Source organism: Danio rerio, chromosome 7 (assembly GCF_052040795.2).
Source record: "Danio rerio strain M-AB ecotype USA chromosome 7, GRCz13ab, whole genome shotgun sequence".
Classification (NCBI taxonomy): Eukaryota; Metazoa; Chordata; class Actinopteri; order Cypriniformes; family Danionidae; genus Danio; species Danio rerio.
The window spans coordinates 39,921,810-39,949,616 of NC_141027.1; the positions used below are offsets into that span (position 1 = coordinate 39,921,810).

A 27,807-nucleotide genomic window follows, 5' to 3' on the forward strand; every position below is an offset into this window, starting at 1 on the left:
AATCTTTCCCTCACCAAACTTTGTAATGCTCATTACAATTAATCACTTGATAAATCACTACTCAATTATTAAACAAAATCATAAAGACAAAACTTTAAAAATCGAAAGAGATTATACATACCGAACGAGCCAGAGGAGACAAGTAAGCCATAACTGCACACAGTACCATTAGAGTCATTAAAGGCATCTGACTGAATAACCAATGCAAACTTGTTGTACTGCTGCTCGGATACACTCGCTGCTGTTATTTTGGGCACAACAGGGTCTACAAACACAAATAAAGATAACATACAGTAAGTGAAATGTGCTCAAATTTAAACAAAAAATATGATTATGCTTTATTTTGATGGCCTCTTTAAACATTCTGTTGATTATAATGCTGCACTACATGTCAACTATCTCTCGTTACAATATTAGTGGAATGTAGAAGTGGACTGTTATTTTAAGTTAGCATTAAAAGGTCAGTTCACCCACAAATTACAAAATTTTTATATTTAGTTTAGTTGTTTTTTGTGTTTTTGTATAAAGACAATACACAATAATACAATACTTATGAAATACTTATTTCAATCATAGGCAAGATGTCAGATTATTAATGTTAATTTCCACCTGTAACTCCTGGACAGGTTGGTGTTTATGGAGTTGTGTGTGTGTGTGTGTGTGTGTGAATGTGCCTGTGCTGTAAACTGAATAAAATAAAGTAAACTAAAACTAAAATAAACCAGTAAAATTACACAACTGTACAAAACAACATACACATACATATCAGATATTCAGTGGTTCATCAGTCAACCATCATTCTTCTAAAATCATTGCAATGATCTAACCCTACTCGCTCACAACACATTTATTCTTCACATACATACAAATGTACAAACACTGTTCGTCAATTAAGGATTTAAAACACACACTCAACATATAATCCCGCACTCATTAATCACTAGTGAGTGCAAATTAGTTTAGATTTCTTATCTAAAATGACCATCAAAATGGTTATACCTGTTTAATAACTGCTTACTTGTAAAACCAGTTGTACAGGAGATATTCTTCACTGTGCTGCTCTTCCCACAGCCGAGGGTCCTGAGGGTGACACTGTATGTCTTGTTGTACTTGAGTCCAGTGAAGTTGTAGTTTAAATTTTTGGTTTTTTCTGAAATGCTAGAAGACAGATTGACTTCAAAGTTCATGTATCCACCAAGAGGATGGTTCCAGAAGAGGTTGAGCATTGGCAAGGTTAAATTAGGACCCACACAGGTCACATTCTCCACTGGAGCTGCATCTGCAGAAAGCAAAGCAAAGCATGACTATTTTACTCTACCTTATTCTGACATTTAGACCAACATGTACAATTAAATTTAACTAACTTAAAAAAAAAAAAAAAAAAAAAAAGGAGCAATCAATCAAATCAAGGACCACCATTATAATAAAAACTACACGATTTGACTAAAGTCTTGTCGCCTATCAAAGTTTAAGGAATAACAAATTATAACTTGATCTCTAGTTCATCATTTGGTTTTAGAAGTGGCTAATATAAAAGACACAAGCCTCTAGATTATACTTCTTTTACCAAAATAAAATATGATCATGCCTTGATTTTTTATTAATTAGGACAGTAAAGTCTGACTTTGCTTAGACAAAAGTCCTGTCACTTAACAGAAATAATGTACAGTATAGAATATAAAGTCATGGTGCAGTGGAAAAAAAATGAATATTGAGTATGACTCCCATGAGCTTGGAGGACTGCATCCATACATCTCTGCAAAGACTCAAATCACTTATTAATAAAGTCATCTGGAATGGCAAAGAAAGCCTTCTTGCAGGACTCCCAGAGTTCATCAAGATTCTGTGGATTCATCTTCAACGCCTCCTCCTTTATCTTACCCCAGACATGCTCCATTCCTGGAGCATTCTTGCCTGTTGCTTTCAGGAATTTTGATGTGGAGGCTGAAGTATGAGAAGAAGCGCTATACTTCTGGAGAATTTGCCCTCTCCTGTGGTTTGTAATGTAATGAGCAGCACAAATGTCTTGACACCTCAGGCTGTTGATGTTGCCATCCACTCTGCAGATCTCTCGCACACCTCCATACTGAATGTAACCCCAAACCATGATTTTCCCTTCACCAAACTTGACTGATTTCTGTGAGAATCTTGGGTCCATGCAGGTTCCAGTAGGTCTTCTGCTGCATTTGTGATGATTGGGATGCAGTTCAACAGATGATTCATCTGAAAAATCTACTTTCTGACACTTTTCCAAATTGTCAACTAGAAGTCAAGTTATTATTTGTTGCTTTTACAACTGGCATTGATGATAAAACTTTTGTCAGGTACTGTACATGAGTGTCACATAAGCTTCATGTAAAAGTTTTTTGTGAGAATTAAAGTGAGACAAGTGATCACGTTTTTCTCCACCCAAAATTGTTTCTAAACCACTTTATCTTACTTGTGTTTCAAGGTTTCATGTGTATTTAATAGAGTGGTGTTTTTGAGCAGTGGCTACTGCTGACTATTATAAATAAATATAGCGAATATGGTGCCTACTGTTGCAAATACAATTAAATTTAGTGATAATTGTACTGACCAATTAGTGTTAATTGACCAAATGTTATTGATAATAATACTAGGGTTGCCAAGTCTGAATTAGGTTGAACTGGAAAACTTTTTGTTTTTTTATTATTTCAAGGGTTGATGGGTTGACACCTTTTATTTTATGTATTTATATGGTTGCATTGAAATATTTTACTCTAGCACATTTATATTTTACCTATGAGAAAACACACTTTTGTGAGGTGAAACTGAGGAGTGAATATTATTGTTTCCATTGAACAGATAATTAGAATGGCTAAATGACTGCATATGTAATTTACTTTAATTTACTTTGGTCAAGTAGGACGATGGACCCATTCTTGAGCCTTACTTTGCACTACATTGACGATGATTGCAAACTGCGCCGGTGATGCCTTGAGACGGTATAGTTTCCATTACATTAAAATTATTATTTACATCAAAATATTTGTTTACAGAAGATGCAAAAAAAACTTATTAAATATTATTTACAGGATATACACGAATATTTTATTTTATTTAGAAGAGATGCTGCTTATTTTCTACTTTAATATGAAAATCTAAAATATAAGTATTATATACATATTTGAGTATTTATATTTAATATAAAAAATATAAGAAAATAATTTATTTTGTTTCCAAAAGTACAAGCTATTTATTTTCACTTCTTAAAAGAAAAAAAAAGTGACTGTTCGTTTAGGCAATGTGTTTTTCTATTTCAGTTGTTTAAAATTCAATAAATAATCATAAATAGTAGATCGTGTTTCCCTCAGTTATTTTAAAATCAAGTAATGCCCCCTTCATTCAGAAATCTCTCACACGTAATATGTAAGCATATTTACTGTACAAAACATGTCAGTAAACTTCAAGGGCAAAATAATAAATAAAATAATCATTCATTAATCATAATCGAGTTAAAATGTTCATTTCATCGAGATTTTGATTTTAGGCTAAATCGCCCAGCCCTACCATAGACATAGAGTGTTTGTACTAACCTGTGCAATCTTGGAGGCACACAGCTTCTCCTTCTGTGTTGTCAAAAGTGCTGCTCTGAACACTGATGTTATATTGTGTTGAAGGCTGCAGATTGTGTATGGTCATGTTGTTTGAACTGGTAATTTTTACTGCATTATTCACACTCACTACATACTTTGGGACGTCAACCATTTTCCAAGTTACAGAGATAGTATTTGTTGTTGTGGAAACAACTTTGAGGTTTTTTACAGGATCAGGCACTGAAAACAGATGCAGAAAGAGAAAGATGAGAAGAGAGAGTTCAACTATCAATTTCATGTCAGAAAAACAAAGATATAAATCATGTCACTTATGTCTTAACCTAATATTACTCTTTCCTAATCAAACTAAAATAAATAGATGCTATGGAAGCTGTTTCGGTTTTAAAAGTAGCATTTTGAAAAAAGAAAAGGCATAAAACAACATACATCTATAGTAATGGCAAATGCTATGAACTATTATAGGGAGTCCTCATTCACTCACAAGTAAATGTTTTTTTTTCTTCTTTTCTCCATTTTTTTATAGAGACAGTGTGAATGTCTTTCCCTGTTTCATAAGACCTATAAATAAATGACTTTTTTGCTAAATCAATTTCATGAAAATGAAATGCATTATCAACATTTATGGGGTTACACTTTATTTTGTAGAATGTGTACTTTACATGTACTTACAGTGTAATTATTTAAGTAGTACCTGTATTGCAGGTAGTTAGGATGTTTTTAAAAATTCTCTTATGTTTACCAAGGCTGCAATCATTTCATCAATAAAAACAGCAACAAGTAATGTTGTGAAATATTATAATCAAATAATAAGTAACACTTTATTTTGATGGAAAAGTTAAGTATAAGTAGACTATCTGCTTAATATCTGCTGATATGCTCCTTCAACAGACATTTAACTGACTATAAGAAACTTAGCAAGTACATGTAAACTTACACTATAACCTTAACCCCAACCTCAACCTAAAAGTCTACTTATAATCTAATGTGAATTAGTTGGCATGTAGATGCAATGTAACTTAAATTCAACAAACGGACCAGACAAAACTATTATCCCTCTGTGAAATATTTGTTTTTTGTATATATATATTTTCAAAGTGATGTTTAATAAGGAACATTTTCACTTCCCATTATATGTTTCTTCAGGAGACAGTCATGTTTCATTTAGTTTGGCTTGAATGAATAAATGAATGATGTAAAAACTGCTAAAATCAACATTATTAGGCCCCTTAAGAAATTGTCTTAAGGTTGTTGTACAATGACTTGCCTAATTAACCTAGTTAAGGCTTTAAATTGCATATTGCATATATAAATAGTAAATACTAGTATCTTGCAAAATAACTAGTGAAATATTATGTACTGTTATCATTTGTTAAATATTAGTAGGCCCACAGAAATCTGCAGATTTTTAACATATCATTGAGTCTGTTTATTTACTCAAGTAAATGTGTGTAAGTGTACATTTATTCAGTTTTAAATTAATTTCAGTAATATTACTGATTAATATAAAAATGCTCATTTGTTTTATTTACAATAAAGTTTGTAAAATGAATATTTTCTGTCTTTTAATAGACATATTATATGGGAGACTTGCTTTGATTATCAAATAAGTGCATCTAATTGGATTTGCATTGTAAACATTAAATAAAATAATTAATACAAATAATAATTAAATAATAAATTAAATAAAAAATAATACCTTTTTTAATTAATATATTAAGTTTTAAGTTACGATACTCCTAAAATCATTCTGCATAAGTTTTAAGCTGCACTTTTTTTAAGTTCTGCGCAAAAATAGTTACAAAATGTTTGCAGATTCTGTGTGACCCTGAATATTAATTATTATATAAATTAGTTTTTTTAATTAGAAATGTGTTGATCTATTAATTTGGTCTTTAAATGTTATCCAAATCAAAGTATTTTAACATTTTCCTGAATAGTGCTGAAATTGAAATAATAAATAATCTTATTGACCTTATTGTGTTCTGTTTTTCATGGCGGTTTAGCAAAATACAGCACAATATAATTATACACTATAATTATAATTGTAAACTTACTTGTAGTTACATTGTATCTCATAGATTCACTCTGCAAATTCAATGGCCCCACAGTAGCCAAAGAAACGTTATAGGGCGTTCCAGATTGTAGTCCATCCAAAAGCAAAGTGTTATTGGGAGTGAGATACAGACTGTTGTTTTTGCTTGACCAGAAGGACAGGCTGTAGTTGAAGCTGCCAGGCGTCATGTTCTGAGCGATATCCCAATGTAAAAGCACTGAATGGGTGTTCTTAAACAAAACCGTAATCATCCCTGGGCTGTTTGGATCTGAAAACACACACAATCAGCACCTATAAATAACGCAGACCTATAAATATCTGCTGTGTTTAAGGGTTTCATACTCACAGGTAGCGCTAACTACTGCCCCTGATGTTTCCTGAAAGGATCCTTTGACAGTCGTGAGAGTGACTGTGTAGAGTGTTGCTGCTTTTAATTGAGTGAAGGTGTAATTGTTTTCAGTGCTGTTGAGGAAACTAAAGTCGCTCCATCCATCACTGCTGATGTTCAAAATATACATATCAAGACCACCATCAGGGTGACTCCACAACACCAGAAGAGAGTTATTAGAGCCTTGACTATTAACAACTGGTTGCACTGTAGATGGCACTGTTGAAAGAGATAGAGAGAGCAAAATAATTCTTTCTGCCCATACTAAAGACATTTTTGTGTTTGATTGACTCTGTGTGTGTGTGTGGTTGATTACATACTTGTGAGGACAGAGGTGTTCACTGGTTGTCCCAGAAGGCCACATGCCACACTATATATACTGATCTGACACAGTGTGCCAGGCTGCAAGTTTGTCACAGTGATCATTTCAGTGGAAGTAGACATGTTCATGCTGTTTTTTGTGCAGTTGGAAACTAACACTTGGTAGGAAACTAACTGGTTGTATTGCAAAGGACGAGCCCAGCTCAACCTCACAGTGGAAACATTCAAAGCCACAGAACTCACGTTGTTAACACGATTTGGCCCTGAAAAAAAAAACAAAGACTGTAAAAAAATGTCTGTGATTTCAATGGTTAAAAACTGTAATTGGTTAACAGTAAGTTGTATTAATACAGTTAGGTCTATAAATATTTGGACATCAACACAATTTTAACAATTTTGGCTCTATACAAAAACACAACTGATTTGAAATGAAAATCAATTTGAACATCAAAAAGGCCTTCAGTGCTGGAACAACATCCTATGGATAGATGAGACCAAGATCAACTTGTACCAGCGTGATGGGAAGAGAGGAGTATGGAGAAGGAAAGGAACTGCTCATGATCCTAAGCAGTGAAGCATGGTGGTAGTAGTGACATGGCGTGGGCATGTACTGCTGTCAGTGGAACTGGTTGACTTGTATTTACTGATGATGTGACTGCTGACAAAAGCAGCAGGATGAGGTGTTTCAGGCAGTATTTTCTGCTCATATAAAGCCAAATGCTTCAGAACTCACTGGACAACGCTTCCCAGTGCAGTTGGAGAATGACCTAAAGCATACTGCACAAGCAACCAAAGAGTTTTTGAAGGGAAAGCAGTAAAATATTATGCAATGTCCAAGTCAATCACCTGATCTGAATCTGATTGAGCATGCATTTCACTTGCTGAAGACAAAATTGAAGGGAAAATACCTCAAGAACAAGCAAGAACTGAAGACAGTTCCTGTAAAGGCCTGGCAGAGCACCACCAGGAATGAAACCCAGCATCTGGTGATGTCTTTGCGTTCCAAAAATGTTAGATTTGTGTCGATGTCCAAATATTTATGGATCCAACTGTATTTGGTAAATAACCCTAAAATCCCTTTCCTCGATTTCCCTACATGACACTTGACTTCTTTTGCTTTTTGTTGACATTAAAATGATTCTTTATAGTTTTTTGTTACATCTAATGTTGATAAAAACTGTTTATTGTGTTACTTTAGTGTCATGTGTGTTACCATAATGGTATTTAGTAGTTACTGTACGTGAATGACACTGAGCACTTGTGTATATTACTATGCTTCTCTGCTTGTGGAAAAAACTGTTTGTGATGAGATTTGGTACATTATATGATTCATCTCCCACACATGCTTATTGTTATGTGTAACAGGGTTCTGCTGTGTAGATGTTAGTACGTAAAATTGTGTATGACTACCAATTAATAAAGTACAGTAATTTAGTGTAAAATGGTACATTTTTTTTATATTTTTATTTTCCTACTGCATTTGTATTGGTAAAATTTGGGCAAACTCAGCTGCCATATTTTATTGTAAATATTATTTGATAAATTTATGATATGTGTTATAGCAGGATATGTCAAAACATTTACTGGTGTCATGAGGAGCGCAGATACTCACTACTGCAGGCAGTTATAAACTGGGGATCAGATTTGGTGCCGCCTGGTGTCAGGGCGATAATGCTGATATTGTATTGACTGGCCGACTGTAGTTGCTCCAGCTTCACAGTGTTGTTGTTCACGGTCGTCTGGTTAGACGTCCCATTAATTGTTTTGTAGTTGAGCAGGTAGGAGTAACCAGACTGCTGAGGATCATTCTGCTGCCAGCTTAGAGTTACACTGGTCTCGGTGAATTCATTCACTGTCACATTAGTCACAACAGAAGGATCTGAAAATCATTCACAAAAACATGTACAATTAAGCCATGTTCTGGTCAAAAATGGGCCACACCACAACAAGGATTGATGTAGGAGGTTGTGTGGTAAGCATTACTAAACAGTACTAAAAGGTTTTGTTTTAAAAAGTTTTTTGTTTTTAAAAAGTTTGATCTCTTTTCTCTCATTATAATACTACTCGATTACTGTTTTTTATTGCTTTTATTTATTGTTTTCTTTGTACATTTTTATTCTTCACTGTCTTTAGTACTCCTATGTGCAGAAATTTGGTCAACTTCAATTGTTTTTAAATGTGCTTTATAAATAAATATTGTATTAAATTGTTCTATAACATAAACTGCACAGATATGCACCATAAATGTTCTAAATAATAACAAAAAAATTATAAAATAAAAATAACAGCTTCAAAATTTAAGTTTCTTACGAGGATGTATCTAAATTATGCTTTAGAGCAAAACATTTAATGTATAATCAACTTGTTTACCATACTTGTTTTTTTACAAATGTTCACCATCTCAAAATCTAGAGGAAACTAATGGCAAATATCTGTAACTCCTGCGTTGTTCTATACCTGGAACATGTGTGGGACACTTAGGACACACTACAGATATATACAGTTTGTGAGTATTATAAATTATATGAATAAAGGGGATTGAAACAAATATTCTAAAGAGATATTATAATCAGATTTACATCTGGTTTATCCACATATAATAAAGAACAATTTTAACACATAAACAGTGATCATAAGTTTAGGTAAATGGAATGATGTTAATCTGTTCATCAAATATACAATGTATGTGCAAATTAGGAGTGGGACAGTTCACAAAATTGTTGGTTCATTCGGTTTTCGTTGTAAATAATAAATCCCCTATTGTAACACTTTAAAATCCCATACATCTGTATAAAATACTAAGCTATTCTCAGAGCCAAGCAATCAAAACCTTAAAGAAAGATGAAGGTTGATATTATTAATATACACATTATTTTAGTATAAGATGTGTAATTTCAGGATAAATGTAATTTTGGCTGCTGTCATCCACCAATGTGTACATTCACTTTTGACACTGGGTTAACTAACTGTTAAATATGGCTAATCTGACATTATGTTACATGCATTCAGCCTGTGTTTCTGTGCAAGAACATGTACAGTATACTTAAAAAAAACTTAGCTAAAAGAGAAAAAAAAACATTGAGTTTCTGCTGTGTATTGCGCTGGAATCTTAAACTGATAAAACGTAAAGCAAGTGAGTTTGTAGCATTAATTGTGAAAGAGTTGCTGTAAACTCTGGAGAAATGACCAAACTATTAAACTGTGATGAACACTAACACATAGTAACACACCAACAAATTGCTTCAGAGACCGTTTTTATGTCTTTTGCACGTGCAGGTTTTTTTTTAAAAACCCTCCTATCCTTAGTGCAAATTCTGTTTATATACAGTTGAAGTCAGAATTTTTAGCCCCCCTGAATTATTAGCACCCCTGTTTATTTTTTTCCCCTATTTCTGTTTAACGGAAAGAAGATTTTCTTAACACATTTCTAAGCATAATAGTTTTAATAACTCATCTCTAATAACTGATTTATTTTATCTTTGCCATAATGACAGTAAATCATATTTAACTAGATATTTTTCAAGACACTTCTATACAGCTTAAAGTGACATTTAAAGGCTTAACTAGGTTAATTAGGTTAACTAGGCAGGTTAGGGTAATTAGGCAAGTTATTGTATAACGATGATTTGTTCTGTAGACTATCAGGAAAAAAATTGCTTAAAGAGGCTAATAATTTTGACATTAAAATGGCTTTTAAAAAACTAAAAACTGCTTTTATTCTAGCCAAAATAAAAACAAATCAGACTTTCTCGAGAAGAAAAAATATTATCAGACATACTGTGAAAATTTCCTTGCACTGTTAAACATCATTTGGGAAATATTTTAAAAAGGGATAAAAAATCAAAACGGGGCTAATAATTCTGACTTCAACTGTGTGTATATATATATATATATATATATATATATATATATATATATATATATATATATATATATATATATATATATATATATATATATATATATATATATATATATATATATATATTTATATTTATATATATATACCCTTTTTGGAGAGAAACTATAGACTGTATAACTGCGGGCTAACTATGTTTATTTCTTCCCTATACACAACTCCTTACCTTTTTTGATATTGACTGTAATGTGATGATGTGCACCTTTTATGAAGCTGCTTTAAAACAATAATTATTATGAAAAGCGATACACACTTGAAGAACTTAATAAATTAACTTAAAAAATTGTAATAATAAAAAAAATCATCGGGTCAATTTAAGACCCCTTTAAGACCATCAAGAATGAAATTTTAGACTTTTACAGGGATAAGATGTTTTGAATGGTCTTGTATTATCGTGAGGAATCGTGTAATTGCTTTAAGTTTATTTTTCCCTGATTAAGGAAATTATTTGAGGAATTTGCTGTAAAAATGTCTAACAGCTGTTGTGAATTATCTCTTTGCTATAAAAAAAATTATAGAAAAATAAAAAATTGGATTTTATAGGGATGTGTTGGTCATTAGATGGATATCAGCCCAAATTGAGTAGCTTTACTTGGACAAAGCAAAATTAAGACCTGTTTAAAACAATTTAAGACCTACAACACAATATATCATTAAATTTTTATAAATTTTTAGGACTTTTTCAGACCTGAAGTTAAGGTTTTGAAATTTTAGACAGTTTAAGACGTTTTTACACTGAAGGTACATGATTTGCATCTGGAAAAATAAATAAAAATCTTATTCATTTTTCTTTGTGGTTCTTGTAATTGAAGTGAACTGATGTCTATACACAACTAATAAAATCTCATTTATAGCAAGAAAGTCGTTAATACGATTAATCATGAATAATTGCAAACTGCTTACTTGTAAATGCAGTGAGACTCTTAGAAGAGCTTGAGTAATTCATTGCACCAACAGTCCACATGATGATGTTGTATGGGAAACCAGCATTGAGGCCTGTCAGAGAGGTGTAGTTTTGGCTGCAATTTATGAGAGTGCTGTTGTTGTATTGCAAGAGAAAGTAGTAAGATACTGAGCTCATGTTGAGTGGTTGAGCCCAGCTGATGTTCAGTGTGTTTGTGCTCTGCGTTGTGCTGATCTCGCCAGGAGGAGTAGGAACTGAAATGACAATGTAATCATAGGTGTGATACAAACATAGACAAACATATTTCCTGATGCAAGCATAATTTTTCAGATGTTATCAATCGGACTGGTGTCTTTTTAAAACACACCAGTAAAGAGGTGTAGAAAGTCACATTATGTCTCTGCACACAAAATATTTTTTTCCAGTTACCTACAGTATGACAAGCCATTGAAGTACAAAGTATTCCCTAGTGTTACTAATTGTAATTGCATTTTTGAATATTAGGAATTAAATTGGGGAGCTTAAAAAAAAAAAAAAAAAAATATATATATATATATATATATATATATATATATATATATATATATATATATATATATATATATATATATATATCTCCGAGGAGGGGAACTTCAATGCTAAGAGTATTGAAATGCCAAATGAATTGGCAGCGTAAGCTTGCGCACGTGTGCCTCATTGCCCATTAGCTCCGCATATAAGCACAGGGAAGCAAGGAAACGCCATCCTTTTAAGCTGAAGAGACTGACGCTTACAGCTAAGGAACAACCATTATGGCGATGCTATATAGCATTTCTGTTCCCCTCCTCGGTCCGATTGAATCATAATAATAACCTACACTGCTTCAAAATCATAGAACAGGAAGAGCTAGATAAAATTATAAATAGCTCTAAACCAGCTACGTGTATGCTGGACTCAATTCCAACAAAATTACTGAAAGAGCTGCTACCTGCAATAGGAGAGCCTCTTCTTAACATTATCGACTCTTCTTTATCTATAGGCCATGTTCCAAACTCTTACAAGCTAGCTGTTTTTAAGCCTATTATTAAGAAACCGCAACTGGACCCCAAAAACTTAGCTAACTATAGGCCTATTTCAAATCTTCCATTTATGTCTAAAATACTAGAAAAAGTTGTTTCTACTCAATTATGCTCCTTTCTGCAGATGAACAATATTTTTGAAGTGTTTCAGCCAGGTTTCAGGGCTCATCACAGTACAGAAACCGCATTAGTGAAAATAACCAATGATTTACTCTTAGCTGCTGACCGAGGGTGCGTCTCGCTATTAGTTTACTTGATCTTAGTTCGGCATTCGACACCATTGACCACAATATCCTCATAAATCGCTTAAAGTCTACAGGTGTCCAGGGACAGGCTCTATAATGGTTTAAGTCATACTTAACTGACCGTTAGCAGTTTGTGAATATTAATGGACAGCCTTCACAAGTCAGCCCAGTAAAGTATGGGGTGCCTCAAGGATCAGTTTTAGGCCCTTTGCTGTTTACAATTTACATGCTACCTCTGGGAGACATTATTAGAAGACATGGGATCAGCTTTCACTGCTATGCAGATGATACTCAATTATATATTTCAACTAAACCTGACGAGACGTCTCAACTGTCTAAACTAACTGAGTGTATCAAAGACATTAAAGACTGGATGACCAACAGTTTTCTTCTCCTAAACTCAGACAAAACAGAATTATTACTTATTGGGCCTAAATCTTGTACACAGCAGATCTCGCAACTCAATTTACAATTAGAGGGATACAAAGTTAGCGTTAGCTCTACTATAAAACATCTTTGTGTCATATTAGACAGCAATCTAACTTTTGAAAACCATATATCCCATGTCACAAAAACTGCTTTTTGAGAAATATCGCTATATTACGAAATATGCTATCCATCTCAGATGCAGAAAAGCTAGTCCATGCTTTTATGACTTCGAGGCTGGATTACTGTAATGCTTTATTTGCTGGTCTGCCCAGCATCCTCTATTAACAAACTTCAATTAGTACAAAAAATGCAGCTGCCAGAGTTCTTACCAGGTCTAGAAAATATGATCATATCTCCCCTTTTTATTCTCCTTACACTGGCTGCCTGTTTCGTATTGAATTTAAAATATTACTTCTCACCTATAAAGCTCTAAATAATCTAGCTCCTGTTTATCTAACCAACCTTCTGTTTCCCTACAATCCAACTCGCTCTTTAGGATCTCAAAACTCAGGGCTTCTGGTAGTACCTAGAATAGCAAAATCGAGTAAAGGAGGTCGAGCCTTCTTCTTTATTGCTCCTACAATCTGGAATTGCCTTCCTGATAACGTCCGAGGCTCAGACACACTCTCCCAGTTCAAAACTAGATTAAAGACCTATCTGTTTAGTAAAGCATACACTCAATGCATCACTTAGCGGGTTCCACACAGGCTTCTGCATCTTGATTATATACACTATGAACAGCAGCTACGCTAATGATTCTCTCTATCCTCTTTTTCCACCTGGGGATACTCATCCCGAGGTCCTCAGATTATGCGGAGCCACTGATTGGATCCAAGACCAGCGACGAGATGATCCCAAGGTTTCTATATCCGGGACCAGGCCATATCCTGAGCTGCTGCTGCGCTGAATATATGGACTAGCCCTGAGAAGGGGGAGTACGTATATAATAAGATGGTTAGCGGAGAGGGAAGACACGGGTCTGCCCGTGAGGGGGGACTGCACCGTGGCTGAATAAGCATATGGGATCGCCTAGTGGGGATCACGCATAGCTGGCACCTATACCCAAAACGCGGGCTAACCAGTGGGTAGACCAACAACGTAATGGGCCAGCGAGTGACTCCTCCGCTGAGTCAGTGCAGGGGGCCTCGGAGGAATCAGCAGGGCTCACCTAACAGGGAACTTTACTGACAAATGAAAAATCGCACGTATCTCCGTGTTAGCGAGAATGGCGCAGCAAGCGTGTTTCAACACCTTCACGGAGTTGTTTCCTCATTCACCAAGGGTTATCTAATACCCTTGAGAAAACCGGCTCCACTCACAGATTTGCAAATGTATTAGGTGTAGCCCAGCCCGCAGCTCTACAGATGTCTGTTAGAGAGGCGCCGCGTGCACGCGAGTGGAGTGCGCACGCTCTCGGGGTACACAGCTCGCCCTGGCTCTGGTAAGCGAGGGAAATTGCATCCACTAACCAGTGGGCCAACCTTTGTTTCGATACGGCACTTTCCTGCTGCCGACCGCCAAGCAGACGAAGAGCTGCTCAGAGGATCTAAGCTCTGAGTGCGGTCCAGATAAATACGCAAAGCGCGAACTGGAAAAAGAAAAGAAAAAAAAAGAAAGAGGCTGGGTGTGCCTCCTCCAGGGGCAGCGCTTGCAGGCTCACTACCTGGTATTAAAACTGTGTGGTAGGAACCTTGGGCACATATCCCGGGCGGGGTCTCAGGAACATGAGAGTAAGGCAGCCCGAATTACAGGCACGAGTCACTGACCGAAAAATGCCTTTAGGTCCCCGACCCACTAAATCGATACCAACGCGACCAGCAGAGCTGTCTTCAGGGACAGAAATCTTAAAAATGGGAACTCTGTCTGGGAACTCGATCGTGAAGCCAGTGCTGGAGTGGTCTCATATGGATTAATCTGAGTGGCGTGACAGCAGCTGCAGATGCCATATGCCCCAGGAGCCTCTGAAATAATTTCAGTGGGACCACTATTTTGCTGTCGAGCTCTCTAAGACAGTTCAGCATCAGCTGAGCACGCTTTCTGGAGAGGCACGCTGTCATGGTGACCGAGTCTAGCTCCAGCCCGAGAAAAGAGATCCTCTGCACGGGGGCGAGTTTGCTCTTTTCTCGGTTGATCTGAAACCCTAACAGGTGGAGGTGCCGGAGCACCTTGTCCCTGTGCACAATCAATTGCTCCCGAGAGTGGGCTAAATCAGCCAGTCGCCGAGATAATTGAGTATGCGGATGCCCGCGAGCCGAAGGGGCGCTATGGCACCCTCCGCAAGCTTGGTGAAGACCCGCGGAGACAAAGAGAGCCCGAAGGGGAGGACTTTGTATTGCCAAGCTCGACCTTCAAACGCAAACCGCAGAAACTGACGGTGGCGAGGAAGAATGGAGACATGGAAACACGCGTCCTTCAGGTCTATTGCTGCAATGAGCTTCTGTGTGAGCATTCTGAACGGCAGCTTGTGCAGGCAGCGGTTCAAAACGCGCAGATCTAGGATTGGCTGTGACCCACCTCTCTTTTGGGCACGATAAAGTGCGGGCTGTAAAACCCGCTCTCCATCTCGGCTGGAGGGACCGGCTCGATTGCATCCTTTGCCAGGAGGACAGCAATCTCCTCTCGCAAGACAGGGCCGGACAGGGGGCTGACCCTGGTGAATACACACCCGTGAACTTGGGGGGCCGTTTTGCGAACTGAATTGCATAACCGACTCTGATTGTGTGCATGAGCCACCGCAAAGGGCTGGCCCACGCTAACCAGGCAGGCAAAGCTCTCGCTAATGGACTCATCACTACAATCGCTGACGTACCAGCAGTGGGGCAACGCGGAGTGGGTGTGCTGATCCGGGAAGCGCGAAGGTCCCGCGGAAGAGCTGGAGGCGAGAGGTTTGCTCTCACTCCACACCCAAACTCCGGAGAGGAGGCTCGAGGGGTGGGAGAAAGGAGACCGTCCTCCCAGCACTCGTGAGCAACTGGCGAAATGCACCGAACCTGCGAGCTAGAAGCATAGCTACTCAGACTGGCAGATTTCAGGCTGTCACATCCGGGTATGTGGAAAAGTGCTCTTTCATTGATGTTTTCATGGCAGTAAAAAGTGCCGTTGGAAATGGGGCCCCGCGGGGAAAGAGCAAGTTCCCTCTTTTCCAGATGACCTGTCCCAGGGACGCTTCGCAGTTCGTTTACCGGACTTAGCGGCGCTCTGGGCAGGGGGGGCTGCCTGCGTTCGAGGTGCTCAACGCGCTCGCTTCGCCAGAGGCGTGTGCGGGGGCGGGGCAGCTCTCGTAGGCAGGCGTCTACGGCAAGGAGCAGCAGAAATGGATGGTTAGGCGTGCGGAGCGGGCTAACGGTCCCGCCGATAGGTGACATTACACATCGCATTAGACTGCTCTCTCACCGCCTTGAATTCGTGGGTGAATTCACAGACGGTGTCGCCGAACAGACCAGCTTGGGATATGGGGGAGTCAAGAAAGTGGACTTTGTCGACTTGGTGCATATCAGCCAAGTTTTAACCAGAGGTGGCGCTCCTGGACCTCTAATGTGGACATCGTCCTCCCCAACGCACACGCAGCGGACTTAGTGGTCCAAAGAGCATAGTCGGTTGCGGTGCGAAGCTTACAAGCCTGGGTTGGACCCACCCTTGTGCAGCTCGGTCAGCGCCTGCGCTTGGTAGCGCTGGTAGGTTGCCATCGCGTGCAAGGCGGAAGCAGCCTGCCCCACAGCCTTGTAAGCTCTATCTCCGTGGGAGGCAGATAACTTACAGGCTTTGAACAGGAGACGAGGCGGACCCCACCAAGAAGATGCGCCACGCGGACAAAGATTGACCGCAATCGAGCGCTTGACCTGAGGAATCGCCACATACCCCCTGGCCGCTCCACCATCAAGAGTGGTGAGGGCGGAGGGACGTGCAGCACGAGCAGAAAAAAAGTGCCCTCCAAGACTGCATGAGCCTACTGTGCACCTCCGGGAAGAAGGGGACGAGAGGCTTCGAAGGCTTTGCCCTCTGGTCCTTTATGTAGCACCCCTCTAGTTGGTCCGGCCGCGGAGCTGCCCGGGAAAGCACAGCTAACATGTCTGTTTTAGGATCCGTTTTGACAGCGCTTTAATTAAACATTTTGCCTTCTTTTCTAGGAATTCTAGTTCACTCTCTTCAAATCAGCATGGTTCAACCCACCTCTGGATAATTCATCATATTCTTGCAAACAAAGTTAACAAATGCAGACAAACAATGCACCAAAAAAATAAGCACAAATTCAATACAAAAATGTAGTTCTATAAAAAAAAATGTCTTAAAGAGATGTTTGTATGAACTGTTACGACTGCCTTCTCAACGAATTAATATTTAGAAAGAAATGCAATTACAACATGCAAAGCTAGCTGTAATGCTAAACATTTTAAGATAAACTAGCTTACTATAGGTGCTGATAGTTCTTAAATGTTTAGGTACTTTGGGTAAAACTGTACTTTTTTGAGTCAGCCATCAGTAATCAGCAGTACAAACACAGCACCAACCACCACTGCATGTTGTGCCAACATAGCTATGTTACTGTGATAAAGCAACCAAAGCTTCTTAGTCTCAACTAAAAAAAGCTTTTCTGGCATTTTAGCTACCTAACAATGCAATGGTAGACAAAAACCGTTTCCCCTTAGTACTGTAAACACCACAGTATGGCATCACAAAATAGTAGTAAGTTACATCCCAACTAGGCTTTTCTTTTTTTCCAAGTACGTCTTTAGAAACTATATTAACCTTCCACAACATCTCTCCAACTGCACAACTGTGTGAACAATGTGATTTACCCTCAAATACAACTTGCAAAAATGCAAAAGTCCCTAATTAAAACAAACTAGTCAGCGCTTTGTTTCTGAAAGCAAATGTTTCACTTCCTCTTTTTAACCACAGCCAACATGTAGTCAAATAAATATACATCAAAATAAGAGTGTGTGTTTTTAATGCGTGCATTGTATACAAGTAATTAAAAGGAACTTATTCCATGTGTTTGAAGGTTCTTACGAGTGGCATTTGTCACACTGTCGCTGTCCTGCTTTACGGGTCCACTGATGCTGCTCACAATGACCGAGTACTGAGTACCAGGCAGCAGGTCTGAGAACATCATGCTTGTGGTTTTCGTCTGGTTCTTTGTATTTAAAACCGTTCCATCCATAAGCAAGATTCTGGCGCTGTATAAACTCACTGTACCGGCAGGCGGTGTCCACTGCACTGTCATAGTTTGTGTATTGCCAATCGCAGAAATAATGATTGCTTTACCAAGCCCTGTAACACAAAAACAAAGAACGTTTCCTGTAAGTGTGTGATATGATATAATATGATATATATATATATATATATATATATATATATATATATATATATATATATATATATATATATATATATATATATATATACTCTATATATAGAGTTGAAGTCAGAATTATTAGCCACCCTGAATTATTAGCCCCCGTTTATTTTTTTTAACCTAATTTCTGTTTATTTTAGATAAGATTTTTTCAACACATTTCTAAACATAATAGTTTTAATAACTCCTTTCTAAAAACTGATTTATTTTATCTTTGCCATGATGACAGTAAATTATATTTTACTAGATATTTTTCAAGACACTTTTATACCGCTTAAAGTGAAATTTAAAGGCTTAACTAGGTTAATTAGGTTATCTAGGCAGGTTATGGTTATTAGGCAAGTTATTTTATAACAGTGGTTTGTTCTGTAGACAGTCAGAAAAAAATAGCTTAAAGGGGCTAATAATTTTGCCCTTAAAATGGGGATTAAAAAATTGATAACTGCTTTTATTTTAGCCAAAATAAAACAAATAAGACTTTCTCCAGAAGAAAAAATATTATCAGAAATACTGAGAAAATTTTCTTGCTCTGTTAAACATCACTTGGGAAAAAAATAAAAAAATAATAAAATTCAAAGGGGGCTAATAATTCTGACTTCAACTGTATATATATATATTTATTTATTTATTTATTTATGTATTTATTTATTTTTTTATTTATATTTATGTGTAGTTCCATATATATCTATGCAATTTGAAAAATATTTAGTAAAATGGTTAAGTACCATGTGAAAGTGTTTGAATAATATGTTAAGTGTAATACCCGTAAATGCAGAGATGGTTACAGGTTCAGAGCTCAATCCATTCGCCACAGTTATGACAGTAAAGGTGTAGTTGTTCCCAGGGGTCAAGCCAGTGACATTTGCACCCTCACTACTATTGTATGTTGACCATGTTCCGTTTGCACTCACATTATACAGATATAAAGCTGTGCTGGGGGTCCAGGACAGGAGTATCACAGTGGTGCCCACAGGAATGGCTTTTAAATTAGACACTGGCAGGGGCTCTGAAAGAGAATGAACATTTTTATATTTTGTACTAAACTCATATATTAGGTGTGAACTAGAGTAAGTCCTAAACACAAACTAAAATACTTCCCTCAGAAACAAAGCCATGCAGTGCATAAAACCTCTAGATCATGCGATTTTAACAACTCATAAGCTTCAAAACTGTTTCAAACAGTTTACACCTATACTGAAATGTGTTTTTTGGAAAATGTTTAGTCAGCTGATCGATTGCTATGTGGTTAAACAAAAGTATCTGTCACACACTTTGACTTAATATCCAAAAATCACCCACTATACCCTTAAGTGTTTGAAGAAGCACCCAATTGTAGTGGTGCCTAAAACCACAGTGAACCACTCTGAAGTGCCTCAATCAATACCACAATGCACAAGTGAACATGCAATGTACACTCAACAGCTAGAGAGTACCCGTAACACACTGCTAGAGTTCACGCTGAGTGAATTTCTGTGTCTGACCACAAGATAGCATCCTATTGGTGCAAGTCTAAATAATTTATTTAATCATCAAATTAACATTTGCATAAATGAGGGCTGCATGATATTGTTGAAATCTGATATTTTATTTATGTTCTAAATAAAATATATATTTATATATATTTTAAATAAATAAATATATAAATATATATATATATATATATATATATATATATATATATATATATATATATATATATATATATATATATATATATTTTATGTAATATTTTAGTGAGACAAATATTACAATATGAATAGTTTCACAAGATAGCTCTATTTGACGTTTTTTCTGAAGACTCTAACAGTATTCAGGTACAGAAATTGAATAATCTGTTTTGTCTTGTTTCCAAATATCAAAAAAATTCTTAGACCAAGTAAAAAATTTTGTTTAGCTTTTATAGTCAGAAGAAAAAAAGTGAAAATTAAGCAGTCAGGTAAGAGTTTTATTATTATTATTATTATTTTGCTTTTTTTTTTAGAAAATTATCTCCTAGTGGGGTACTTGAAATAAGCTTTTTTTTGCTTTGAAATCAGAATCAGAATTAGAAAGAGCTTTATTGCCAGGTATGTTCAAACATACGAGGAATTTGTTTTCGTGACAGAGCTTCTACAGTGCAACAGAATTACAGAGACAGGACAAAAAAAAATATTTTAATAGAAGTAAGTAGTAAATGCAAATGTACATATTGACAAGTGTATGTGCAGGTATATTACTATATACAACGTAAATGTAGATTTAAGTAAGATTTTGTTGTTGTTACATAAATCATATAAATTCCATGTAAATAAATTTATTAAACACAGTTCTGTAGGTCCTGGGACATGTAACCATTTACATAAAACGATATATCTTGCAGCCCTACATGACAGAAACAAAAATACTGTTTACTAACAGACATTAGCTAATTATTAACTGATACATGATCTGCCCAAGATGCTTTAAATTTAATCCGTCTGAGGGATTTATCAACCAGCAAGGCAGAAACAAATTGCACAAATTCACACACTTGTTTTCATTCACTCCATCAAGGGGACTATATTAGAGGACTAAATGTGAAGTCAAAAAATTAAATATGGAACTACCCAGGTAGTGAACACTTAGACAGATACATAAAGTAACTAATAATTTTCTGGCAAAAAAATAAATGGCAGAAAAAAATACTTTATAATACAAAATTACAACTGCTACAGGTGCATTTAGTCATAACAACAATATATAAAATATTTTTAAAAATATTAATTTTGTGATAAAATGCGTTTATTATTATTTTACATGTATTGTTTGTATATTGTATATTTTATTGTCATTCATTCATTCATTTTCTTTTTGGCTTAGTCCTTTTATTAGTCAGGGGTCCCCACAGCGGAATGAGCCGCCAACTTATCCAGCATATGTTTTACACAGCAGATGCCCTTCCAGCTGCAACCCAACACTGGGAAACACCCATATACTCTTGCACACACTCATACAGTACGGCCAATTTAGCTTATCAATTTACCCATAACACATTGTCTTTTGACTGTGGGGGAAACAGGAGCACCCTGAGGAAACCCACGCGATCATGCAAACTCCACACAGAAATGCCAACTGACTCTGCCAGGGCTTGAACCAGTGACCTTCTTGCTGTGAGGCGATCATGCCACCCACTGTGCCACCGTGACCCCCTTGTTTTATTGTTAATTATTGTGTAAATGTTTGTTGGACCAAATTTGTAATTCATTGTGCTTGAATGTTTAAAAAACTATTTTAAATGCATAATTAAACAAAACATTACACAAATGTACGCCAGTGTACCCATTTACATTTACATGTGTAGCATGTAGACTCACTTGTATTACACTGTATGAACTGTGAGGGTCCAGATATGTTGCCGGCTACTATGAGTGTTGTGACATAGCAATTATACTGCGTCCCAGGCTGCAGCTGCGTGATCTGATAACTGTTGGAAGTGGTATAAAAAGTCTGACCGAGTGAAGAGATGTTGATATTGTAGGAGAACAGGCTGGACGTCCCATTAGGAGGAAGCCAGGTCAGACTGACAGAATTAGTGCTGACATTAGAAACTGCCAGATTTTGCACGATTTTCGGAACTGGGGAAACACAAATTATACAACAATTCACCATGTAAAAAGACTCGATCGACAGCTCAGATTAAATGCTGTGCTGTGCATTACCTGTATACCCAATGAGGTTTATAAAGGAGCTGCTGAGATTGTTTACTCCATTTGTGACCACAGTTATGGTGTACTGGGTGCCTGATAATAAATTTGTAATATTTGTCATATTTGAAGAGGTGGTTTGAGTTAGAGGTAGGTTGACCCCTGGCTGGACAGGCACATATGACACTCCATAGGACACAGCCACTCCAGACATGCTTAAAGGAGTTGACCACAGCAATGAAATAGATGAAAATGTCTGACCGCTCACTCGGACTGCTTCAGGAGGGTTAGGTTCTGAGGGAAATATCACATACGCATAATAAAAATCATGCTTCATATGTTAGTAATGCATTAAATGTATATCTCACCCCCAAATCTAAATGTGTTAACTACAACTTGCCATCCATTTTCCTTCAGTAGAACATCAAGAATTTTTTAGATGAAACTGTGATCTTTGGTGATTCATAAATTCTAAGTTACTTTTAGAATAAAAATAAAACATATACAGGCAAAACAAAACTAATATCTGTGGCTGCTGGTGATACTTTGAGGTTTTATTAAGTGGAATGATTGCTCTGTGCAGTCTAAATGTTACTAAAATTATCTTTAACCCTCAGCCTTAGCAAACATTACAACTTATAACAACATTTTGACATGGTATGAAGCAGAATGGGATTGTCCTCCCTGTATTTGTAGTTGATTCTTAAAGTCACAGTTACCATTGGTTTTCATTTTATGAATCGCCAAAAATTCATATTCTACTGAAGGAAAAAAAAGTGAACAACATCTTTAATTTTTCATGTTTAGGTGAATAAACAATCACTTCAAAGACATATTTTCAAATATTAGCCTGATGAAAAAAAATTATATGAAGCTTTTCTGACTCACTAGTGGCGAACTGCACTATGTTGGAGACATTCGTCAGAACTCCACTAATGGAGGTGACAGTGAGGTTGTAGAGACATCCCGGCGGGAGGCTACTGATGGTCGTGTTGTTGTCGTTGATGTTGGGTATGCTCTGTGTAGAACAATTCACCGTGTAGGAGTCCACATGGCCGTCAGGGACTGTCCAGGCTACTGTCACACTGCTGTTTGTGTAATTCACAACAGTGATATTCTGCACTTGTGCTGGACCTGTACACAGACAATTAGAACTTCACTAAGATGCATACACTACCATTCAAAAACACATGATCAGTAATTAGAATTAGGTTCAGCAAGATTGAATCTCATTGATCAAATGCTTTCTAGATTGTTAATAAGAAGTACTGCTTAACATCAAATCAGCATACTAAGCCATGCAATATAGCAGCCAGTGCTGTGTTTGAGCCTAAGGAAGTTTATGTTCACAAGAGATGCTCTAATCAAGACTTGATTGATTTTTTTGAAGAATTTTTGTAATGTGTAGTCTTTGAAAAAAATACCATGGATGCCAACAGCTACTAGTTTCCAACTTTCTTCCTTTGTGTACAACAAGAAAAAGCAGTGGGCTAGTAAATGATGACAACTCAAATTTTTCCACTTTAACTGCGGTTTGTGAAAGCAGCTAAATCTTGTGAATACACTGTAAAAATGCAGGGTTCCACACAATTCATTCATGTTGTCCCAATACAAGGGACAATACTTTTGACAAATTTATGTGGACTGAACATAAAAAAATTAAGTTGTCCCAATGAAATTTCAAGAATTTAGTCGTTTTAGCTCATTTTAAAGTAGTTTGAATGAGCAAAACTAAATATTTTGTTGAGTGTACCAATAGTCTTAATAATCTGATTATCAGCCGACAGATCAGAGCATCTCATAAAGTTTATAGGAGTAACAACTACATTTTTTATCCAAACTCAAATCTGTAAATTTACAGAACTGTATTTTCCTAACTGTAGCCCTGCTGTATGCATGACAACTATTGCTTGTCTGGTCAAATAGTGCAAAGGTGCTTCTCCCAACTAGCGATTCAGAGTGTTTAGAGTTTTAATACTGCTATTACTGTTATATATGTTATTGGCAAAGACATAATGAGAGCGATTTAGCATCTTCTATATATTCAAAAATTACTTTTGCTGTTTGTTCAAACTACTCATTTGAAATGAGTTGAACCAACACAATTCTTACATTTTTTTTGGGGGGGGGGGGGGGGGGGGGGGGGCAACTTAATTGTTTTATGTTCAATCCACTTAAATTGTAAAATCGATTAAGCCAACTTAATAGATTTGTGTTGGGACAACATGAAGGAATTGTGTGGAACCCAGCTTTTTTACAGTGTATGCTAGTGTTTGAGCAGAGAACTTTAAGAATCTATTATTAAATGGTCAGTATTAAACACATTTGTTCTAAAATAAATGCAATCTGAACAAGCATGATTTAAACATAAAGGTAACAAAGGATCACATCTCAGCCCATTAGAATCCACATACTGTACAAACCATGGTTCAATTTATTTCCCAATATGGTAAAGACTCCTTGAAACACTACTATTCTTTCTGCCTGCAGTACTCACTTGTATTTTGGGATATCGCAGTAGGACGACCCTCAGTGCTGTTATCAGTTGCCACTGAGGTAACATTGAAGTTGTATTTGGTGCCAGGTGAAAGTGATGAGATTTGCATGGAGGTTTGGTTAGTAAAGGCCAGGTTTCCAACCCAAGCTACTTTATAATATGGGCTACTGCCATACGGAGGCGTCCAAGCCAAGATCATTGAGCTCACAGTGATGGAGTTCACAGACAGGTTAAAAACAGGCTCAGGGCCTGTCAATCCATGAAAATGTGTAAGTGAGTGCAAGTCAGACAAGAGAGACGCAAAAATGAATATTCTGTCTTTATTTACTCACTCATAATTAAACAGATGTTTAGATGTATTTTTATCAATCAATGAAAGTGGATGGTGACCAAAGACTGTCAAGCTCTAATACAGAAAAGCTTGTTGCATTTTACATGTAAGGCTGCATTTGTTTTTGTTTAAAAGTTGTCTGGTCCCACTTTATATTAAGTGGCCTTAACTAATATGTACTTACATAGGAATTAATAGTTTTTACAATGTACTTATTGTGCAAATACATGTATTTACTGTGTACTTATGCTTGATTAAATACATTTATGTAATTACATCTGTATTTAACTTTTGTAATTACATTTGTAAATACACTGTTGACCATCCCTTGCACCTTAACCCACCCTTAAACCAACCCATACCACCAAACCTGTCCATAACCCAACCTCTATCCCAACTCAAAAGCACTACAAGTGTTCTCAAATACATTATAAACACATTAAGTACACTGTATTTCATTTTTTGATGTAAGTACATAGTAGTTAAGGACACTTTATATAAAGTGGGACCAGTTGTCTTGTGTAATATTACTCCAATTTATTATTCTACCTGTGAATATTTTTATGATCAAAAAAATCAGGCTAAATTTTAAATAATAAACTCCATTTTCAGTGCAACATGAGAAACATTGGAAATAATCAAATTTGTTATTTTCTACTAGCTATTATTGTTCTCATTATCATCATTAAGGTTGTCTTAAAAAAATGAAACAATTTAAAAATTAAGTTAAAAAACACTTTTTTTCTGCAAGATATCACTGTGAAAACCATGATTTATTTTACTTTTCAGGATTCTTTTCAGCTTTTCATCCCATAAATAAATTACATTTTAAAATCTATTCTCATAGAAAGCATTTATCTTAAATTTAAATCATATTTCCCAGTAATACCAGTTTGAATGTATCTGAGCAAATAAATGCAGCCTTGGTTAACAGAAGAGACTTTTAAAAACTTTTTCATTATTGACAAAAAATGCATTTGAATATGCAGATGAACAAACGGATGTGTGAGCTTGACTGAAAAGGAAAAAAAAAAAATCACATAAAGTCATCATACTGTGTTTTTCGAAAAGACCTCTAAAACAAAGCAATGAATAATATTTATGTCCTTTCTAGAAACCGACAGCCTCCGGTCATCATTTGTTTCATTGTAGAGACAAAAGTTCCCATGAAATACTGTTAAATTTCTTTTGTACTGAATTGGGAAAAAGTCCAAGTTTGAAAACATGAAACTATAAATAAAGACACAGTTTTCATTTATGGATGTCTTAATCATTGTATATAAATGTAAGTAAACACTACCGGTCAAAAGTTTGGGGTCAGTATGATTTTTAAATGTTTTAAAATAAGCTTCTCCTGCTCATCAAGGCTTTATTTATTTAATCAAAAATACAGTACACATTGTAAAATTGTGAAATTTTATTGCACTATAAAATAAAAGTTCATAGGTAGTTTATCAATTAATTTAATATTTTATTCCAGTGATTTTAATGATGAATTTTCAGCTTCATTACTTCAGTCTTCAGAGTCACATGATCCTTCAGAAATCACTCTAATACAGTATGAATTATTATTATTATTATTATTATTATTATTATTAATGATAATAGTAATAAAAGCATTAAAGCCTAGTGTAATAATTAAATTTGAAACAACATACAATACGAAAGAAGCTATTTAATATTTTAATAAACATTTAACAATTTATTTACATTCATTAAATGCCACCTTGATGAACAGAATAATTTTCTTTGAAATAAATAAATAAATAAAAAACTGACCCCAAACTTTTGACCGGTAGTGTACATTTCATTCATGCTATACTTATATTAAACAAAAATCTGCTCTATAAAATTAGAGTTAAATCACTCAAATTTACAAATGTCTCATATTATGCAAATGTATAGAAGACTTTCTTAATGATTGTGATTGGCTGGAACTTACGAAGTGTAAAAGACTGATTGGTTGGTATTAACTGGTCCGTCCAGTTCACATACACTGAGGTGGAGTTGAGCTGTGTGAAAGTCAGATTACTGGTGGAGTCTGTTATGCAAGCAAAGAAATACTGAGAGTGTGAGTGACTGAAAGAATGAGAAAAGCGCATGAGAGAAAGTGATTAAGAGTTAAAAAGGTAAAAGCATTAGTTATAATCATAAAAAAATATTTGTTTATAATGATCCTTTTTAAACCACAGTGACATCAATGCACAAAGTCACTCAAACGCTTACCCTTAAAGTGATCACTGATTGGAATTGGTAAAGACTTACTGGAGGAGAAGTTTTCACAGCACACACTCGTGCAGCTGATTATGAGGAAATATGTGTTTCCAGGCAGAAGTCCTGTCACTGTGATGTTAGTCTGTGATGAGTTTGTAAAACTGGCGTTCTGGGCAATGCAGAAGGAGGAATTTCCAACAAACACGTTGATTTCTGATGTTGTGGTGCTTGTCTTATATTGGCAAAGTGAACCTAAATAAAGCAGTGTACAGTCATTAAATGGCCCACTTAGTAGGATGTTGCAAACCAGAGGTCCGTTCTTTCTACAAGGATTACGCTGGTAACTTAATTATCAACGATTTGAGACAATACGCCATAGTACCGTTCCTTAAAAATCTTGTTGTTGTCATAGCACATAAAATGTATTAAAATAAACATGGCCAAGCTTATTATTGGGAATTTTATGTTTTTAACTAGCCAGAGGTCTTTTATCATGATTAAAAGATCCAAGATCTGTTCAATCATCTCAGTTTTTTTTGAGACCACAAAAGAACAAGGAATTTTTATACTTACAGTCTGTGCAATGTCCATGGTGGATCTGGGGAAAGAAAACAAATAAAGTAACTTTGGCAGATTGACATTGAAATGCTGAAAAGCATTATAGGAATTTGTTTTTAATCCAAACCATGTCTTTACCAACGAACCGTATACATCCCAAAAGACACAGAATAAATGCTGATACAAATCCAGCTTCTAGACTAACATATACAGCTGAGGTCAGAATTATTAGCCGCTTTTTAATTTTTATTCTTTTTTAAAATATTTTCTAAATGATGTTTAACAGAGCAAAGA

The 27,807-nt window shown here is 36.0% G+C and overlaps 2 protein-coding genes across 7 annotated transcripts in view; one reads left to right on the forward strand and one right to left on the reverse strand.

The window, feature by feature from the left end:
* The window catches only part of esyt2b (extended synaptotagmin-like protein 2b), an 846,120-nt gene that overhangs the window by 224,211 nt on the left and 594,102 nt on the right, over positions 1 to 27,807 (forward strand). The gene's annotated exons all lie outside the window — the stretch shown is intronic.
* Positions 1 to 27,807, reverse strand: part of ptprja (protein tyrosine phosphatase receptor type Ja) — a 57,616-nt gene that overhangs the window by 13,603 nt on the left and 16,206 nt on the right. For 4 of the 5 annotated variants that reach the window (XM_087259541.1, XM_087259540.1, XM_087259539.1 and 1 more), the window contains exons 2-18: positions 27,529 to 27,553; positions 27,007 to 27,207; positions 26,684 to 26,782; positions 24,411 to 24,659; positions 22,802 to 23,047; positions 21,929 to 22,207; positions 21,584 to 21,844; positions 19,015 to 19,257; positions 17,906 to 18,166; positions 11,163 to 11,417; positions 7,953 to 8,219; positions 6,340 to 6,603; positions 5,978 to 6,238; positions 5,633 to 5,899; positions 3,558 to 3,797; positions 1,019 to 1,279; positions 122 to 265 (exon numbers count right to left, since the gene is read on the reverse strand). In XM_087259541.1, coding sequence (XP_087115667.1) covers positions 122 to 265; positions 1,019 to 1,279; positions 3,558 to 3,797; positions 5,633 to 5,899; positions 5,978 to 6,238; positions 6,340 to 6,603; positions 7,953 to 8,219; positions 11,163 to 11,417; positions 17,906 to 18,166; positions 19,015 to 19,257; positions 21,584 to 21,844; positions 21,929 to 22,207; positions 22,802 to 23,047; positions 24,411 to 24,659; positions 26,684 to 26,782; positions 27,007 to 27,207; positions 27,529 to 27,553 — 3,823 coding nt within the window. 5 annotated transcript variants of the gene reach the window in all.